This window comes from Vulpes lagopus, chromosome 2, assembly GCF_018345385.1.
Source record: "Vulpes lagopus strain Blue_001 chromosome 2, ASM1834538v1, whole genome shotgun sequence".
Lineage (NCBI taxonomy): Eukaryota > Metazoa > Chordata > Mammalia > Carnivora > Canidae > Vulpes > Vulpes lagopus.
The window spans coordinates 48,748,234-48,768,114 of NC_054825.1; the positions used below are offsets into that span (position 1 = coordinate 48,748,234).

At 52.9% G+C, this 19,881-nt stretch overlaps 1 protein-coding gene across 3 annotated transcripts in view; it reads right to left on the reverse strand.

The window, feature by feature from the left end:
- The window catches only part of NOX5 (NADPH oxidase 5), a 36,579-nt gene that overhangs the window by 13,575 nt on the left and 3,123 nt on the right, over positions 1-19,881 (reverse strand). For all 3 annotated transcript variants that reach the window (XM_041745126.1, XM_041745125.1, XM_041745127.1), the window contains exons 3-14: positions 17,838-17,988; positions 14,713-14,923; positions 12,908-13,142; positions 11,484-11,637; positions 11,066-11,244; positions 9,890-10,072; positions 8,043-8,175; positions 5,047-5,189; positions 2,887-3,081; positions 1,222-1,266; positions 756-880; positions 427-511 (exon numbers count right to left, since the gene is read on the reverse strand). In XM_041745126.1, the coding sequence (XP_041601060.1) occupies positions 427-511; positions 756-880; positions 1,222-1,266; positions 2,887-3,081; positions 5,047-5,189; positions 8,043-8,175; positions 9,890-10,072; positions 11,066-11,244; positions 11,484-11,637; positions 12,908-13,142; positions 14,713-14,923; positions 17,838-17,988 (1,839 nt within the window). The remainder of the gene's footprint in view (positions 1-426; positions 512-755; positions 881-1,221; positions 1,267-2,886; positions 3,082-5,046; positions 5,190-8,042; positions 8,176-9,889; positions 10,073-11,065; positions 11,245-11,483; positions 11,638-12,907; positions 13,143-14,712; positions 14,924-17,837; positions 17,989-19,881) is intronic.

A 19,881-nucleotide genomic window follows, 5' to 3' on the forward strand; every position in this document is an offset into this window, starting at 1 on the left:
ACGTTCATAGTAAGCAGTGTTCTCAACTATTAAGCTTAGGAAGAAGCCAGAAGAATAATAATTCTTTTTTTGAGAAGCTCTTTTAAGTGGCCTATACAAAATAATGAATTTTCAAAAGGCAAACGTTTTCATTTTTAAAACTACCAGCAGGTGATGGCTAGTACACATCACGGCTATAACCGGATCCCAGCTGCCTGACTTGCAGGCTCTGAAGGTCTTTACTGGGACTCCATTTTCAGGGCCCAGGCTGCCTCTCAGAGGTGCAAGGGGAGGCCTGGACACTTGGGAGGCATGAGGAGAACATGGGGTGTTACGGGAAGCATAGGGACCAGTTGTTCCATCCGTCCCTCCCCTGCATCTGCACAGGAGAGCCTACTCTTCCAGGGAAGAGGGTCCAGAGGCCTTCCTGTAGGAGGTGGCACTCACCTTGTGGAGCTTCATGTCCTCATCCTGGGCGCTATCCATCCAGGAGTGCTGGCAGCTGGGGCAAATGTTCTTCCTCTTCTGGTGCCTGAGGGGAGGCGATGAGTGAGTCTTCTCAGGACCCCAAAGAACAATGCAGGGGATGGGGGGAAGGGGCAGGGTAGCAGGGCCCACCCTATGAGGAAGGGGAGGATTGAGAGCCAAAAGAGAGAGGGAGGAAGGCCAGAGCAAGAAAGAGAAGAAAGGGTAAAAGGAGAGAAGACGGGAACAAGGGTGAGGGGAGAAGGGGGGCTCCCTAGGATGCAGGCAGGCGTGGCAGCCTGTCCGCCCACCTGTACATGATGCTCTGCAGGATGGAAGCAAAGGGGGTGATGCCAATGCCCGCGCCGATGAGCACTGCATGCTCAGAGGCAAAGATCCTGCGGGTGGGGGTTCCGTAAGGGCCGTCAATGTAGCACTGTGGACGGGAGAGCATTGGAGGAGAGAGGGCTGGGTGCCTGGGGAGAGCCGGACCCCAAGGCTTCAGCAGCCCTCCTGGGCTGCAGCCCAAGCCTAAGTGGCTCCCACTGTAGTGTTCAGAGCTCAAGTCTGGAAGAGCCCTGGAATGTCAGAAGGCAGAACTGGGGAGGGTGGGACCCAGCACCTGCGAGGGGACAGGTTTGGTCCCCTTCTCTAGACACCTGGGGACTTGAGGGACTGGGGTCCCTGGGGTCACAGCAAGCCCTCTGTAAGCAGAGGCTTCTCTTCCTCTGGTTGAAGCAGGGTCCTTGGTCATGCTCAGGCATGGGAGCCTCTTACCTTGATGTTACAAAACAGGTGGTTCTCAGAGGACTTCTCAGAGACCTGTGGGGAGCAGAGAGCCGTGGGCCTCTGGGAACGGGCACATCAGGTCATTCTCAGAGGCAATCCAGCCCTTGCCACTCTGGGCAACTCTACAAAAAGGGAATTGCTTTTCTTGCCCCAAGCATTCCAGGGAGCTTGGAGTCCTTTTGAGGGAGAAGATCAGTGGTGTGCTGGCAAACTGACTCCTCAGAAAAAGAAGACAACACCAAAATCCTGACTGGTAGTGTCCAGAGATTTCTGGTGTAAATACTGCCATCGTGGCTTCCACCGTAATGACTGTGTCTAATAATTGGCTCTCAAGGCTCCTGAAAATCTAACAATTGGCTCTTGTGGTCCAATGCAAGTCAGCTTCAAGGGGTGACAGGAGAACGCTCACTCCCCCCAGTCTCCAGCCACTCCCATAACTTTCTCCCCGCCCCCTCTTGGCTTAAAGACCCTTTCCTCTTCCGCAGCTGACAAATTCCTGTGCATCCTTCAGAACCCAGCTCAGCTGAAGCATCTTTTCCTCCTTATAGCGGTGCCCAGCTGCACCAGGCAGAAAAGCCAGTGGCTGGCCTGGCTCACAGCTTCACCCTGCCCCTGGCACTCTGTTCTGGGCTTCCTGGGAGCCACTGAGAGCAGGGAGCAGGCCTCCTTTCTGGGCCTGGGCACTTGGCAGACTGCATTTGAGAGGTCAGTGCACTTCCTTCCAGAAGTTGAAGGAAGCAGACCCTCCCAAACAGGCTGCAGGGGCCTGGGATAACTCTCTGTCTGGTGCTGGGAGGCAGAGTTAGGAGTGACCTTCACAATCATCCAGAGTAATCCCCCACTTCGCCAAAGAGGAACCCAGCTTGACAGTATTGAGAATGACTTGTCCAAGTTCCCAAAATGCTCAGGGTAGAGCCTGGGTCTCTTGCTGACCGTCCAGTGCTCATCGCATGACAGCACGTTGCTTCTTTGTTTGGGGGCCCCTGCATGCTGCGTCCTTGCAGAGGAGGTGTCAGACTTGAACTAGCGGTGTAGGAGGTACACCGGACAAGGGCTACTCTCCTTTCTGTTCTCTTTAAGCCTTCTGATTGCACGGGGAAAACCCACGTCATGGTTAGCCATCTTCAACACGTAACATTTACCAGTCCCACCTCTTTTTTTTCCCTTTTCTTTTTCAAAAGTGAGAGAGAGAGAAAAGAGCACGAGCCTCTGAGAGAGAGAAAAGGGAGAAGCAGTGGAGTTCAGCTTCAGGCTCAGAACACTAGCAGGCAGAAACATCTGGAAAGAATTTAGTAACACTGGTTTTTATTGATTTTACTTTTCAAGTTATCTTCTGATTACAGCACATGCTAACTTCCCATTAAAGACAGCAAGCTCAAGCATCCTTTTAGTACAATTCAGTTTAAAGTGATGCTGGGGAGGAAAGAGAGAGGCCAGGTAGGCAGGCAATAGTCTCAATAGGGTGCGACTATGGCAATAGTTATGGAAGGGGCGCACCCAGGCTCGGGTGCAGGGGCACCACATAATAATGTGCAGTGCTTCCTGGTGTGGCCTGCCCATAAGGACCTCTCCTCTGGGTTCCAAGGACTTGCCACCCATGGGGAGACAAACATGGGCTCTCCCCCTCTCCAGCCCCCGCCTCCGCAGCCTTACCTGGCCTGGCTCGGCTATGGCTCTCCACTGTGCCTGAGCCCCTTCCTTTGTCACCGCCGTGGATACTAGGCCTTGGTCCCCCTGCTGTGGGGTTCCCTTGGGCCTGTAGGATGTCAGTTCCACAGTGACATCCTTGCTGTAGGCCACCGCTCCCTGTACCGAGGTTCCTGAATGGATGTGCTGGTGCTCCAAACTCTGGTTTCAAAATGGAAGTTGCTTTATTACTTAAATAATGAAATTAGAACATGTTAGTTCTTTTTTTATTTTTAAATATTTTATTTATTTATTCATTAGAGACACAGAGAGAGGCAGAGACACAGGCAGAGGAAGAAGCAGGCTCCCTGCAGGGAGCCCGATGTGGGACTCGATCCCAGGACCCAGGATCACGACCTGAGCCAAAGGCAGACGCTCAACCACTGAGCCATCCAGGTGCCCCAGTACACATAAGTTTTTAAAGATTCACATGTTACAGGACTTGAAAGGATAAAGCAAAAAGTACCCTGAATAAAGTAGAATAGCTTCTCTAAACATGTTTCTATGTCCTTCCATACTTACACACACACACACACACACACACACACACACACACACACACACACATTTACATAAATGAAATATATTTCTTTGTAATCTGTCTTTTCCACTTAGTACATCTTGACTAGCTTTCCATGCTAATGTATATACATTTACATAATATTTTTTAGGGACTTACTATTCCATGATAAGGGTGATCAGTAATTTATTTAGCTACACCCCTGTTGGTTGGGCATTTTGATCATTCCCACTTTTTCATTACTGTGAACAACCAGCATATATAAAATAGCACCTCTCCTGTCTCTATCCCTTTACCCTGATTTATTTTGCTTCGTAGCATTTATTATCACTTGGCACATTATGTATGTATATTGTTTGTTTATTGTCTATCTCTCCAGAACGTAGGGCAGGGACTGCGTTTGTTTTGCTTACTGATGTATCTCCGGCATCTAGACTAGTACTTGGAAAACAGTAAGTGTCACGCTCACTAAATGTTTGTTAGATGAATGAATGAACAAGGTGATTAACATACTTCCTGTGCAACTGTCCAACTAGCTTTTCAGGACAAAGCCCTAAGGATGGAATGGCTGGGCCAGTGGGTAGGCATATTTAAGATGCCGACTCGTGTGGCCAGACTGCCTGCCAGAAAGACTGTGCTAACTTATTCTTTGGTGGTGGTCCCTAAGGTCCCAAAGAAACAGAGCCTTTAACATATCTACCCGCTGATTCAGGTGTAGGCCTCTCCTGGTTTGTCAAGCCAGCTTCCTTCTTCCCCAGATTAAAAGCAGAGAACACCCTGCTTGTTTCCACCTACCCTTTCATTTTTCCCAAAGCTTTGCTCTTGGCGTCTTTCTAGATGGATGCCTGTCTCTGGTCTCCCCTGGACTTTAAATTCCACAAGGGCTGAGCTTGACCTGGGGCATCTTCTCTTTGACCTTGGCTAGAGCTTCCCCATATTAACGTGCCTCCCAGGGGAGCTGTACGGTCTACTAGCTCTGTGTCCAGGTACCGTCAGCCTTCTCTGTCTATCCTTACTGTGACCTTGCTGTATTCTTCCCAAACCTCCCAGGGCCTGTATCCATTTTGGACACTGACAACTTGGCAGCTTTGTGGGTTTCGTTGGGGTTCAAAAGATAACGATGCCGCCGCCGATGCTGCTAACAGTGATGATGAGGGTCCACGTGGACCATGCTGTCCGATCAGCTCAGTACTTTACATGCATTATTCTATCACCGATCCTTAAAAGAATCGTGTAAGAAATGGAGGCCAAGGAGGGGGACCACCTCCAGTTCATTGATGAATAAGCTAAAGCTCGGTGAGGCAAAAGGATGTGCCAGGCCCAACAGTCAGAATGTGCTGGAGCAAAGACATGGAGGTGGGTTTTTCGGGTCTCTTTTCAACGTCCCCCTGGCTTCTAATAGAAGACATGGGACTCGGGAGGACCTGGGATGGTTAGGCTCTTGGATCACATAGTTAGTTCATAGTCGCCTCACCCCCCATGCAGCCTTCCAGTCAGTGTATACAGCAGTTGCTCAATGATGGATGCTCACCAGCTGAGAAGACAGGAACATAGTCCCTGTTGGGTTTCTCTCCATGGTGGACCCTTCCTCCCCCAAAGCGACCTACCTCCGGCCTCCTCTGGCTCCTCCTCATCTTCAAACTCCTTGACAGTGGTTTGGGGTCACAGTCCATGGGGCATGATGTCTTGAAGGACTCATACAGCCTGTTGGTCCATTGACCTTCAGACCGGATGTGTAGCCAGATGGTGTCTGAGCAAGAGACAGGGCAGGCGGTTGGGGGTTTGGTGCTGGCCTCCAGCATGGAGCCAGCCTGTCTCACCTGAGGGGTTGGAGCTGGGCATGAACTGCTCAAGCCCCAGACTGAATGTCCTTGCTTAGGCCCACAGTAGGGGTCACAGCCACAGGAGCTGGAAATCTCATCTCTCAAGTGCAAACACTGTAGTCTTTCTCTAGGATGCCAACTTAAACCTACAGAGTAAGGGTTCGGTCTCCTCTGCTAAGACGGGGTCAGAGTGTCCCTGCCTCCTTCATCACTGGGCCAGGGTCTCCCCAAGGCAGAGACCACTCCCTCCCACATTCAACCAGATGCTTGTCAATGGCTCTGCACCCTGGAGGTGCTCAGTTTGGGGTGGGACCAATGGCTTTCCTTGTGCCCAGTGCCTGGGACAAAACAGGTGCTTGTTCAGGTTCTCTGCTGAATGGAAAACTGGGCAGAGAGGCGGTGTAGCTACCCCTCTGCTGAAGGGCACTGGAGAAAAGCCACAGCATTAGAGCAAGGAGGCCCCCCAAGGTGATCTTCTGCTTTGGCATTCTTGCCCTTTTTATTTTATTTTCTTTTTTAAAGATTTTATTTATTTATTAGAGAGATTGAGAGAGAGAGAGGCAGAGGGAGAAGCAGGATCCATGCAGAGAGCCCAGTGTGGGACTCGATCCCGGGTCTCCAGGATCACGCCCTGGGCCGAAGGTGGTGCTAAACCGCTGGGCCACTGGGGCTGCCCATTCTTGCCCTTTTTAAAAAATTTTAAACCATAGACTCTTTTGGCTGTCCCATGATTACAACAGAGAGATTCCTTCTCAGAGTAAGGTTTTTTTTTTTTTAATTTTAAAGATTTTATTTTTATTTATTTATGAGCGACAGAGAGAGAATGGCAGAGACACAGGCAGAGGGAGAAGCAGCCTCCCTGTGGGGAACCCGATGAGGGAGTTGATCCCAGGACCCGGGGATCACGCCCTGAGCTGAAGGCAGATGCTCAATCACTGAGCCACCCAGGTGCTCCCAGAGTAAGATTTTTAAATACACCAAGTAACATACAGAGAAATCGCAAAACCACATGTTTGCAAAAACAAAACAACAACAAACAACAACAACAAAAACAAAACAAAACAACAACAACAAAAAAAAACCCAAACACATGACCTGAGAACACATGTGCCTATCAACACACGGAACGACAAGATCCATCGGAACTACGTGGCCACTGGAAACCTGTCTGCATTCACAGTTGAAGAGGATGCTAAATTTCGGTGGGTTCTCTGAGGCCTCGTCCACTTGGTGGGACAATGTGGGGCTGGGGGGTGGGGGGTGGGGGACTGTGCCTTGTTTACATAAATGCACTCTGAAGTGCCCCACACAGCAACTCCAGGTAGGAGGCCTCCCTAAACGCTGGTGGAATTCAATCAGCCACCACTGGCAACCTGAGTCCCCTCCTGGTTTCTGGAAACCAGCTCCGTAAACAGAGTTGGGGTATGTACCAGCCCTCATAGGGACTCACTCAGTTCACTGCACAAGACTTGGGGCCCGGGAGCCAGGCTGATTCCAAGCTGAGATCCTGAAGAAACCCCCTGAAGAACGGGTCCAATCAAGGGCACCTCCACGGAGTGCACACAGTCATTGTAATCACACTCGTGTCAATACACTGGAATACTATGCAGCTACATAAGGAAAAGTTCTTTTTTTAAAAAAAAGAACTGACTTGCGAAGACCTTCATGACGTACCGTTCATGGAGAAAAAGTGGACTGCACAACAGAGTGAACAGTGTGACCCCATGTATGCAAAACTATCTCTAAGCCAACGAGCCACGTAGAAATATAAATACGGATCTAGAAGACTGTTCACCAAAAGATGGACAGCGGCTTTCTTTGGATGGAATTATTATGAGGGATTTTCATTTTCTTCTGTACATATTTCTATACTATCTGAATTTTCTGCGAGCATAGATCTTCTTGAGAAACAGAACAGGAATGAAAGATAGGAATAAAATAAGCTTCCTTCTCCCGCCACCACTCCCACCTTTGCCCCATTGTACATCCGAGCCACCGCTCAGGTGGCTCCAGGGCGGGTGTTGTGCAGCCTCACATGGGGAACCCTTGCCTGGGGTCTCACCCTGAAATGTGAGAGCTGGCCCAGGGGTCTCGACACGTTGGGGCTGGGAGGCATCCTGAGTGGAATTAGAGCTTTTCATAAGGATGGGTGAGAGAAAACAGGCAACCAGGACCCTTTACCCCCTCATGAAGTCAAGCAAGGGTCTTGCTCTCGAAGGCCACATAGGGCATTCCCTGCCAGAAGGACCACCTAAGTGGAAAGACCAATCTCTGGCCTAGGAAGAGGGCAGAGGGCCAGGGGCTGGCCTCACCAACAGCCCAGGACCAGAAGGAAGGCACACACATGGCTGGGGGGCCAGAGGTCTGCTGGGCGAAGGGGGGGTCCGCAGTTCTGTGGGTGTTGGGGAGCCAGAGAGAAATGGTTCCCAGGTTTCCATGCTGCTGCTTATGCTTCTCGCTCTTTCTCCTCCCCCATCTCCTTCTCTATCTCGTAAACTCCAACCAACCCTTCAGAGTTCGGCTGCTATGCCACCAGGTCTGTGGAGCCTTGTAACCTACCCAATCATGCCCGGCCTTCGTGGGATCCTCACGACAGCCCTGACCTCCCCAGTCAGTAAGAGTTTGGGCAACTGCTTCCCAGTTTTGGAGGGAGTTCTTGGAGGGTGGCTTTGGGTCTCTGGTCTTACTCGCTTCTGTGTTCCTGGTCTCCAGCCTGTGCTTGACTCCCAGGAGAACTCGGAAAATTACCATCTGCTGAGCGAGTTGGGGCGAGAGCATACCTTTCTGCTCTGGAGCGCTGCTGATGGTGAAGGGGTGCCACTCGTAGCGTGCGATGGTGGGGATGTTCAGGTACAAGTAGTCGCCCGGCCTGTAGTGGAAGAGAGGGGGCCTCTTGATGAGGAGATGGGTGACCTGGGGAGAGAAGAAGGTCAGGGTCATCCGTGTCATCTCTGCAGGTCCAAAGCTGCCAGGGGCCTCCTGGGCAAGAGGGCAGAGGCCCGAGCCATCCTCCTCCACCACAAGGCAGGCCAGCGTTGGACGTGAGACCCTTCTTGCCTGTGAGTGGGGCTCCCCCTGTAGCACATCCGCCAGCCAGGGGGTGGGCGATGAGCAGAGGAAGGGAGAGCTGAGATGTGTCTGAAGTGAGGCTCGTGGCTTGATCCCACTTCTTATGGTGTGAACACCGCTGTTAGTGGCTAAGTGGCTGTAGAGCCCCTGACTGCTCTGGCCCCTTGCTTGGAACTTCTGTAGTATTTGGATGGTATTCCAACCACTAATGGCACCTCCCCTGGGAGAACAGCTTCAGTATCTGAGCACTCACTGTTGGCAGAGCTGTGTGAAGCACAGAAAGTGTGATCTCGGGCACCCGGGTGGCTCTGTGGGTTAAGCATCTGCCTTCAGCTTAGGTCATGATCCCAGGGTCCTGGGATGGAATCTCACATTGGTTCCCTGCTCAACGGGGAGCCTGCTGTCCCCTCTCCCACTCTCCCTCTTGTGTTCTCTCGCTCTCTGTCTAATAAATAAAATCTTAAAAAAAAAAAAAAAAGGAAGTGTGATCTCTGGTCCTCACAGCCATTCTCTGAGACGGATGCCATTCTCTCTCCACGTTACAGATGAGAAGCTAAGGCTCAGAATGGCTAAGGAGCTAGCTCAAGGCTGCCAGCTAGGAAACCATGGGATGTGAATCTAATCACGGCTAGCTGAGGCCAGAGCTCGATATAAAGCACCTCACTATCCGTGTCCTCATGCTCAGCTGCCCAGAGGTGAGCCCACCTGGCAGTGCCTTTCCTTTTTCCATAAAAGGCCCAGTCACTCAGACACCTCCCACCCCCACGTGTAGCCAGTTACCTCTTGAGTCCTTCTGTGATATGCCCCCACCCCCACTCCACAGCCCCATTCAAGGTCAAGGCCCTCACGAGCTCTCATTTGCACATGTGCAGCAGCCTCCCAAATAGTGACTGCAGAAATCTAGCTGGAACACAAACCCACTTAATAGCACCCTCCCCCAGCCTGCTCAGGGGCTCCCCGTTGCCTGTAGGGCAAGGAGCCTCCGGTCCCCCAGGCCCCACCCACACCTTCTCCCTGGCACCTTGGCTCCAGCTATGCCAAATTACCCACAGACCCCAAATGCGGTATACCCTCCCACAACTCGGTGCCTTTGCTGGTGCTGTTCCTTCTCCCAGCAGCACCCTTCCTTGTCTTGTCTAGCCAAGGAACCCCTGCTCGTCTCTCAGAACCCTGATGGGGCATCTCCTTCCTCCTTCTGGAGCCTTCTCTGCCCTCCCAAGGATAGTTTTGTACCTCCTGATGCTCTACTCTCAACAACACAGCCCTGCCCTATAATGCCAGGGCCAAGCAGGACAGTGCCTGAGCTGTCTTTGTGTTTCCGTCACCTAGCACAGGGCTGGCAACTTACAGGCTCTTCATATATGCTTCGTGAGCAGCAGGATCCTGCCTACCTGTCATTCCTCTGCCTGAAACATCACCCCTGAAGGCTAGACCAGATCCTGGACTTTGCTTGTCTCCTCCACTGTGCAGGGGCTTAGCTACGCTAGTCCCTACTTCCTTGGGGGTCTAACAGGACACCCAGCTGCTGCGCCCCACCACCTGCAGCTCCCCTTTGCACCTTGGAGGGAAGCAGATTGACTTCCACGATGCACAGGGCTGCCATGCGGGACACCGCTAGCCCGATGATCTTCTCTAGGAAGAACAGGGTGCCAGGGACCAGCAGCCACTTCCAGAAGTTGGGCCCATGCAGAATGAGCAGAATCCACATGGGAAGGTAGGACAGATGGGTCCAGTAGAACACCTGTGGGGGGTGGGGGGAGTGGTAGTAGTAAGCTTGCAGAGCTCAAGACGGGGGAGCATGGAACAGGGCCAGGGCTCAGGGCCATCCTCAAAGCCAGGGCGGCACCCAGACAGAGCCTTGGTCAAACACCCTCTCCTGGGGACAGGGCTGGGTAGGAGGCTGGGGATGGGAAGTTCTGGTGCTTCTTTATTCTGGGGGCTTGGCCCCAGGATAATAGAAGGGTTCCTGGTGCTTGCACCAAACATCTGAAACATCTGCCTAGGGATATCCTGGCTGAAGGGCTCAAGAGCATCAATGTCCCCATCACACTGACCCTTTTGGGTGGGTGGGTGGGGGGGCAAGAAAAGAAAGACGGTAATTTCCTGGGCATGGAGAAGAAAGGGCAGAGCCGGAGTCTGACTGTCTGAGCAAGTGGGAGGAGCGTGGGCCGGGCAACCACTGGTCTGAGCATCAGACTTCTCGTTGGTCAAATAAGGATGCGGGTTCCCCTCTCAAAGCACTGCTGCTGGGGCTCTGTAAACGACTATCTGATGTGACCAGATCAGTCCAGGGGGCTCCAAACCAAATCTGTGACCTCCTGCATCTTGAGGACACTACACACGGGGAAGCGTCTGGAGCATCTGCATGCCAGGGGAATAGTCAGTGGCTTTGCATATGTTATCTCATTTACTGCCTAAAATAACTTCATAGGTAGAGAATTATAGGTTCACTTGATAGATGAGGAAGCTGAGTGGGCCAGTTTAAACCTACTTTAATCCAACTGGGGCAGGGAGGGGGTGGGGGTGGGCATGCCAGCAAAAAGGCAGAGTCTTCCAGAACAACACAGCTTCCACTCGGCAGACATACACTACAACCCAAGGGCAGAACCCAAGTCACAGGCATGTGATGTGCAGACTAGCCCGGGCACTTCCTGGGCTCTGCAGTAAATGAGAGGGGATGCAGCATGAAATCATGGGAGCCCAGCCTGGGATAGCAAAGGGCAAGGATGGACACCTCAAAGTGGCCGCTCCTTCGGATGCAGGAGCTGGAGCAGGCAAACATGAGAAGCAGTAGCAGCAGTAGTGCCACACCGGTCGGGGAGGCCAAGCCGTGGATCCAGCCAATGCCAGGCCTCGTCGTGAGCAGCAGTTCCCAAAACTGGAAGGGGCTGGCCTCAGCCTGAGCCTGGAGCGCTGGAGACAAATGCAAGACAAGCTCTTCCCTGTCCACCTTTCCTCTGAGGGCCCCGTGGCTCCCCACCAGATCCCCCCACAGGTAGGGACTTCCCTCCAGACCACCGGCTTAGGCGGGATACTGCTCCCCCCAGCCCCAACCGGGTCTGCAGGACGCACAGGCCCTGTGCCCCGTGTCCAGGGCTGGGGGTTTGTGAAAGGCTCATCCAGGGCCCCTCCCGCAGCCCCAGGCCACTCACCGAAGTTCACGATGTGGGCCACGGTGTGTACGAGGGAGAGCACAATCACCACATAGCCCACGAACTGGTGGAACTGGATGTTCTGGTCCAGCGGCAGGACCTGAGCCAGCCATGTGGCCCGCAGCCACGTCAGGCAGCGCCTGAGCATCAGCACCTGGCCGGACACAGCAGCAGAGAGCCCCCCTGGCTCTCTCCCAACCCCCCCACTCCCCCTTCCCCAGCAGCTGTCTCCCTGCCTCCCTCTGAGCTGGCTGTGCTTCCTGAACCGGTCCCTTCACCATCTCCCCTGCCCCCCCAAGCCTTCCCTGCTCCCCTAAGTCCAGAGCTGAGGGTGTCCAAAGCAAGTCTCCGGGAACTGTGGCAGGATGAGAACAGGTTACAGGATGACTGTGGGTGTTACTTGTACCTAAACCCACGAGAAGCACATTGTGTCCACAGGGTGGACCCTCATATATCTGTACGTCAGCCCAGCACCTGTTATGTCTAGTTCTCGGTGTCCTGGAGGAACACCGGGTTTTTCCAAGGCCCTCCTTGCTCATTTGCTTTAACATATGTGAGCCCAGATATGTGGACTTGGCGATGACGTTGTCTGATTTTATTTTTTTTTAAATTTTTTTTCGTTGTCTGATTTTAGCCAAGCTAAACTGCCTCTTGCAGAAAGGACAAGTAGCTCAAAGAGTTTCCCTGCAGAGAAAGAGCTGATTGAAAGCAGTGTTAATAACTCAAGTGACCAAGCAAATGAGTCATGGGTCTCTAACCTTTGGTATGTAGCCAGGTCTGAGGATAAAAATAAAACCCACACAAGAGGCTGACATTATCAAGAGTATCTGGACTAGAGATGTACATCCCTGATCATTAAGGATGATTCTTGCCTGATAGTTACCGCGTGCCCCGCGTCTGACGGCTACTGATAATAGGGCATGCACATCATCCGAAGGAAATATGTTGTGTCATTGGAAGGGTTTTTTGCTGTTTTAATTGTAGGAGCACACAATCAAAACATGCTTGGAGACCTCGCTCCCTGGCCCAGAGCATCATATTCAGACGCATTAGCCTGGCACTCAAGGGCTCTTATCCTGGACTCCATCTGCTGGGCGCCGTGCACAGAAGCTGCCCATCTCCCCCTGCGGTCACGGCAGGATGTTGTGAACATCAGATGGGAAGTGCTTAGCACCCCCTGAATGTCCATAGTAATTGCACAAAAATGCCTGCTGTATTTTACAGGCTGTGTGACCACGGACAAGTCACTGCCCCTCTCTGGGCCTCAGTGTCCACCCAGTGTTGACCTTCCGAGGCGCCCTCCCGCCCTGGTGCTCCAGGAGTCCACGTGTGGGTCCCTGCGGCCCTGGGGAACCTACATCAGCATCCCCACTCTCCCCACCCCACCCCGGCCACCTCTGGGCATCCTGCCCGCGGAGTCCTACCGCGATGAAGCTACCGTCGAGGTTGAGGCACTGGCCGCAGCCCTTGGCCACCATGACGCTGGCGCCCCGGGCCCGGTGCTCGCTGGCCGCCAGCGCGAAGAGCAGCAGGTGGAGGCCCGCGAAGGCCGCCAGGCAGAGCAGGTGGCTGCGGTGGTTGTGCCAGTAGGCCCAGGTCAGAGCGCGCGGGCGGCGCGGGCGGCGAGGGGCGGCGGGGGGCGTCAGCCAGTGGGCAGCGCTGCAAGGGACGGGCTGTGCTCAGGGCAGCTGCGGAGGGGAACGGGCCCCGGGGGGCACCGAGGCACCCCACGCCCGCTGCCTTCCACCCCCTGTCCGGGGCCTCGTGGCAAGCCGGGAACAGAGAGGCCAAGCCACTGGCCCAGGGTCACACAGCTCGGCAAGGCCAGGATGGAACTCCCACCTGCCTGACGCTGCATCCGCCGCCGTTCTTATTACCTCCTTTACTTGCCAACTGGGGGGGAGGGGGGGAGAGATCCGAAAGGATGGAAGAGGGCAGCCCCCAAGGCCCAGCGGTTTAGCGCCGCCTTCGACCCAGGGCGTGACCCCGGAGACCCGGGATCGAGTCCCCCATCAGGCTCCCTGCATGGAGCCTGCTTCTCCCTCTGCCTGTGTCTCTGCCTCTCTCTCTCTCTGTGTCTGTCTTGAATAAATAAATAAAACCTTAAAAAAAAAAAAAGGGAAGAATGGAAGAATCTGAGATATGTTGTGGTGGATAACCCACAAGTGAGCTAACACACCAAAAGAATCAACCGCGAGAGCTTGGAGTCAAACTTAGGTGTGTTGTTTCCCTCTCTTTTATTTTCTCCGCAGCCCTTACCTGTTTAGTGCCCCTCTAGGTTATGCGTCCGCTTATTGGCATTATAGACATTACCTATAAATCAGCCGTGCCTGCCCGACCACGTTGAATAAGTGTGTGCCTTTGCTAATTATTGTGTGATCCTAGATAGACTCCTTCAGGTGACGTGACTAATTTCCTTTAGGGCGTTGCTATAAAATGCACGGGTCTATTCGTAAAAATGCCCGGCCAATAGTGGGTGCTTAACACTGTGAAGTTGATTCTGAAAAGACACTGAAAACGGAGGCTTGACAACAGTTGCCCCGCACTACAGACCTTTGTCCCCTCTGAGAAAGCGGGTCAGGCTGGACCGGGGCGGGCAGGATGCTGCCGGGCAGGGCAGGCTGCTGCGGGGCGGGGCTGGGCGGGGCTGAGCTGGACGGGCGGGGCCAGGCAGGCTACAGCGGGGCGGGGCCGGGCGGGGCCAATCAGGATAGGCGGGGCTGGTGGGCGGGGCCAGGTTGGCTGCGGAGGGGCGGGACTGGGCGGGGCCAATCAGGATAGGCGGGGCTGGTGGGCGGGGCCAGGTTGGCTGCGGAGGGGCGGGACTGGGCGGGGCCAATCAGGATAGGCGGGGCTGGTGGGCGGAGCCAGGCAGGATGAAGAGGGGCGGGGCTGGGAGGGGAGGGCGAGGCAGGGGGTTTGGCGGGGCTGAGCAACGCGGAGCGGCTGGGTGGGCGGGGCCAGGCAGGATGCAGAGGGGCGGGGCTGGTGGGAAGAGCTAGGCAGGATGCAGAGGGGCGGGGTTGGCGGGCGGGTCCAGGCAGGCTGCTGCGGGGCTGGGCTGGGCGGGGCCAAGCGGGATGGGCGGGGCTGGTGGGCGGGGCCAGGGGCAGCCGAGGGGCGGGGCTGGTGGGCGGGGCTGAGGGATCCCCGGAGCGTTCAGACCAGCCTGCGCAGCTGGAGCGGCACCTGTGCGCGGGCGGTACCCACGCGGGACGCAGAGCCGCACCTGATGGTCAGGTTCTCCATGACCCCGGGGAAGCGCTGCAGCTCGTCGCGCAGCTCGTCGAAGGTGATGGCGCCGTTGCAGTCCTTGTCGGCCGACTCGAAGAGCGCCAGCGTCAGCTGGTCCAGCTTCTCGTCGGGCAGCGAGATGGCGCTCTCGCGCATGCACGACCGCAGCACGGTGCGCAGCTCGTCCGCGTCGATGGAGCCGCTGCCTGTCCCAAGTGGGGATGCAGCCGAGTGGGGACTTGTGCTGGGCCCCACTCTGTACCTGCAGACCACCCCCCCTGCCGTGCCCAGCCTTTGCGTGGGGTGGTGAACCTTCCCTATTCGCCCACCTCCGGTTTTCTGCCAACCAAGTCCCTTTTGGGGTATAGACCAGGCAGTCAAAGTACACAATGTCATCCTTGGCTCAGAAACTTTCCGTGGCTCCCTACTGTCCTGCTCAGCGGAGATAAACTCCTGCCCAAACATGGAGAATCTTAGTGCATGCCTTTCTCCAGAATCTGCAGCCTCCTTCTAAGTACTGAGCTTCCAAGACCATCTGCACAGAAGAGAACATTTGCTTGATTAATCTGTAAGGAGCTAGGTGCCCAGAGCCTCAATTATCCAGAGGCAAATTGTACATGGGTTGGTGGTGAAGGAAGTTCCCTTTTGTTCTCCAGCTTGTAGCAGAACTTGCTCTTCCATGTTGTCCTGAGAGGTCAGAGCTGGGTACCCACGTCTGGCCATGTGACCTTCCATGCACATGAGGGACCAAAGGTGTGATGGGAAAAGGAAGCCAAATCTACCCACTGAGATGAGATTGGGGGCGGGTTTTTTTTTTCTTTGTATATATTTCCATTCTTCATAAGCAGAGCCTGTGATTAATGAGTTCTTGGCGTGATTTGGTGCGGACACACTTGAGGTAGCTTCCTGTTTCTGCCCTTTACTAACTGATGGTGGGCTGTAAGTCCTATGGAAGTGAACCTTACTTTGCTCATCTATAAAATGGAGATAATAATTCGTCCCTTTCAGAACTGGCTCAAGAAAAAAAAAAGAACTGGCTCAAGGACAATTGATAAGTATAAAGCACTTATTGCAGTATCTGGAAAAAGGTAGTTGCATATACATGGAAAGTCATATTGGTACCATGATCACCATGAAGGCCCAAGCCAAAGTCTGTAATCACATGACAGGGAAGAGTCACTCTTCCTTGAGTGACTCAAGAGAGTGGAGAACATACCACTTCCTTGAGTGACTCAAGAGAGTGGAGAACGTACCACTCTCCCATCACATGTCCTGTCCTTCAGCTCGCCTGGTCAAGAGCCAGCATGCAACAGGTTTCTAACTGCAGCCAGAGCTCTAGTTCCTCCCCAGCTCCCTTCATATCCTCTCAGTGGTCCAGCTTTATTCACTCATTGGCTAATTTCAAATCCAGGATTCCTCTTCACTATTATTCTCATACACACATTCCTCTCCCTTGTCCCGCTATCCTATTCCAGCAACCTAAACATATCCCATCCCTGAGTGAATCTAGCCACCTGTTATCTCCCTTCCTGCACCAGGGCAGCTAATAGAACATTTTTGCAGAAAAGCACCCAAGAGAGCAGGAAGCTTTGATCCCCAGCCACAGCAAGGCCTTCAACTTGCCTACCAACCTTCTCCTGTTTTCCTAGTGAGATCACTAGGAATGTATTGTCTGCAAAGACCACTTCTCACCTCCATGCGCATCCAATCACTGCCTGGTTCTCAAAGAAAACAGAAGCCACTGGAAGGGAATGCCCTCTAGTTATATGTCTCCTGCTCTTCCCTGCCTTCCTCCCCACCACTGTCTGCAAGGAGAAGGTGAGTGTGCTGCTTCTCCTGTCACAAACCAACCTCTCGGGAGTGACCAAAGCTTGGTGGTCAAAAGGCAGTCAGTGAGGACTGTCCCATGGAGACTGGGAGGAAGATGTTTAGGTAGCAGGTATGGCCAACTGCCCATGTACCAGGGGAAGGAGGTCAATTTGAGGAGTGGGTTCCAGGAATGAGGTCTGGCTAGATTGAATCAGGTAGGACCGGGAGGTAAAGAAACCCCATAAGCCAGAGGGCCCTTCGCTGGGAGCAGGCCTGCAGCTAGGTAGAGCTTTTCAGGATGCAAATCCAGTCCAGTGACTTCTCTGCTCAACACTCTTCAGTGGCTCCCTGTGGCTGAGGCTGAGACTCCAAACCTTGGAGACCTGTCCAGTCTCACTGGGTGCCTCTTTCTCACTGAAATACCTCTTCTTCTGATGATTCCAGGCCCTCAGAGATGCCTGATGCCATAGAGCAGCCAAAGATTTGAAAGCAGGACATTCATAGCAGTGTCATTTATAATGGAAAGAAAGAAAGAAAGAAGAAAGAAAGAAAAAAGAAAGAAAGAAAGAAAGAAAGAAAGAAGAAAGAAAGAGAAAGAAAGAAAGAAAGAAAGAAAGAAAGAAAGAAAGAAAGAAAGAAAGAAGAAAGAAAGAAAGAAAGAAAGAAAGAAAGAAAGAAAGAAAGAAAGAAAGAAAAAGAAAGTGAGTGCTGGGAAAGGGAGACAATGAAATTCTCCAGTTTGCTTGAATAAATAGTACTAAATAACAGGTGACACCTATAAAGGTGTGCTGAGCACTGTTCTGAATCTACATAAGTTAACTTAATCCTATCAGCCTCATGAGTGTACACTTTTATAACCATTATTCGCATGTAATAGGTAAAGAAACTGAGGCACAAAGGAGTTAAGTGACTTGCCAGAGGCTCCATGATTATTAAAAAGTGGTGGAGCTGAGATCTGAACTTTGGCAGCCTGACCTCCGAGTCAGAGATCTTAAGTCCGAGGCTGTGCTGCGTGGGACACGGGACAGAGGGTCGCATATGTCGATATTGTGGAATAGGACACAGCCACAGAAAGTGATGCTCTAAATACACTTGAGTTACCACTTCATACCCACTAGGGTGGCTACTGTTAAAAAACAAACAAACAAACAAACAAACAAACAAACAAAAAACAGAAATAGCAAGTGTGGCTAGGATGTGGAGAAATTGGAACCTTGTGCATGGCTGGTGGGAAGGTAAAACAGTGCAACCTCTATGAAGAGTAAGGCATTCCTGGAAAGATTAAAAACAGGACACCTCCAGAGTCCTTACCATCAACATCATACACCTGGAAGAGGAATTTGAGTTTGTCCATGGGGTTGCCGTGGATGAGCAGGGTCAGCGCCTCCAGCAGCTCCTGGAGGGTGATGGTGCCACTTCCATCAGTGTCAAACAGGGTGAAGAATCTCTCTGCAAAGAAGGACTGTGGCGGGGAGAAGACAGGAGACAGGCACCAGCTGGCTGTGGGGCCTGGATTAGAGGTCATGCAGGGGGTGTGCGCATGCACCCTGGGGTGGTGGGCTCGAGGCAGGACCCTGGGGTTTGCACACACAGTGTGATTTACCACTTGGCCACACCAGGAGGTGGTGTCCACAGCCCATCCTGCTTGCCCAGAGCAAGTTTGGACTCCCGTGGAAGAACTATTCAGATCCCAGCAGAAGGATGGGCTTGTGTCTGGGCCTCTGGCCCCCCACTAGCTCTCAACTTGGTCATTTATACAGGCTCTGTGTCCCCTGCACGCTGTCACCCCCATCAGCCACGCAGTCCAGACCCCTCAGCATGTGAAAAGGGTCAGAGCCTGCAGGCTCCTCCTGGGTCCTGTCTTATCCCCTTGGGATGACCACAGGGCCAAGGAAATCAGGAAGGTAGCTCTTAGAGGGCAGATGGTACTTGAACACTGGGATCATCCCTGTACTCATTGTTTAGGCTGCCTGTGGCCTACACTTAAGGCTTGCTCTTTCTTTTTCTTTCTCTCTCTCTTTCCCTCTCTCTCTCTTTTTAAAAAGATTTTATTGGGCAGCCTGGGTGGCTCAGCAGTTTAGCGCCGCCTTCAGCCCAGGGTGTGATCCTGGGATCCTGGGATGGAGTCCTACATTGGGCTCCCTGCATAGAGCCTGCTTCTCCCTCTGCCTGTGTCTTTACCTCTCTCTCTCTGTGTCTCTCATGAATAAATAAATAAAATATCTAAAAAAAAATAAAAAGATTTTATTTATTTATTTGACAGCAAGAGAGCACAAGCAGGAGGAGGGGCAGAGGGAGAGGGAGAAGCAGACACCCCACTGAGCAGGGAGCCCCAGTGTGGGGCTCGATCCCAGGACCCTGTGATCATGACCTGAGCCTAAGGCAGATGCTTAACTGAGCTGAACCACCCAGGCCACCCCTTAAAGCTTGTTCTTAAAGCTCCCATTCACTCATTCTATTCACACATTCATTCATTCACTCATTCATTCATTCAGCAATCATGTCCAGCACAGCCCCCACTTGCCAGGCCTGGTGTTAGGTACCCAACACAGAAATTAAAGGAGATGGGGCCACATATGCCGTGCCCTGGATGCTCCCCTTGAGGCAGGGAGAGGGGCCTGCAGGGCTTCATGTCTGACCTAAAGAAACCATGAGGAGTTCATGAGCAGGAAGTGGGGGCTGAAGTCTGCTACAGGCCATCACCCCTGCCTTGGCTCTCCTCTTTCTTCCCTGGATCCCTGGCTAATCCCTTTATCACTCTCTATTGTCCTGAGTCATCTTTATCTTAAGGTATTTTACAGCATCCTGTTAAGAGTGTGATGTATTGTTAGGCAGAAAGGCTTTTGGTCCTTCCCCATGTTTACTATGGAAGGAGGCCTGACATTTAGAGTTCTTAGCAGTATCCCTGCCTCCAGCAAGCGAGGGGCGCTCTGATCCAAATAGGGGACATGCGAATGAATGCTCATTGGCTCACCCTTATCAGGGACACAGGTCACCACCAGATACCAGCCCTAAAATGTGTGGGGAGAAATTGACATTTGCAGGCTCACTCCCCCAATCTCTCTGTGGATGTCTCCCCTGTTTGCTGGCCATGCAGGCTGCTACAGGAACGGGCAGAGAACCTATAAAATGGGAATGGGCTGGGAATAGTATGGGAGTTTCATGTATACAAATCATCAAGAAACTTATTTCTTGGAAGGAGGCTTATGGACATCACAGCATCCACTCTGCCCATGAGGCTGGTGGAAAATATGAGGCCAAATATATTTCTTAAGATCTGGCAAGGGGCACCTGGGAGGCTCAGTGGTTGAGCAACTGCCTTTGGACTGGGTCATGATCCTGGGGTCCTGGGATT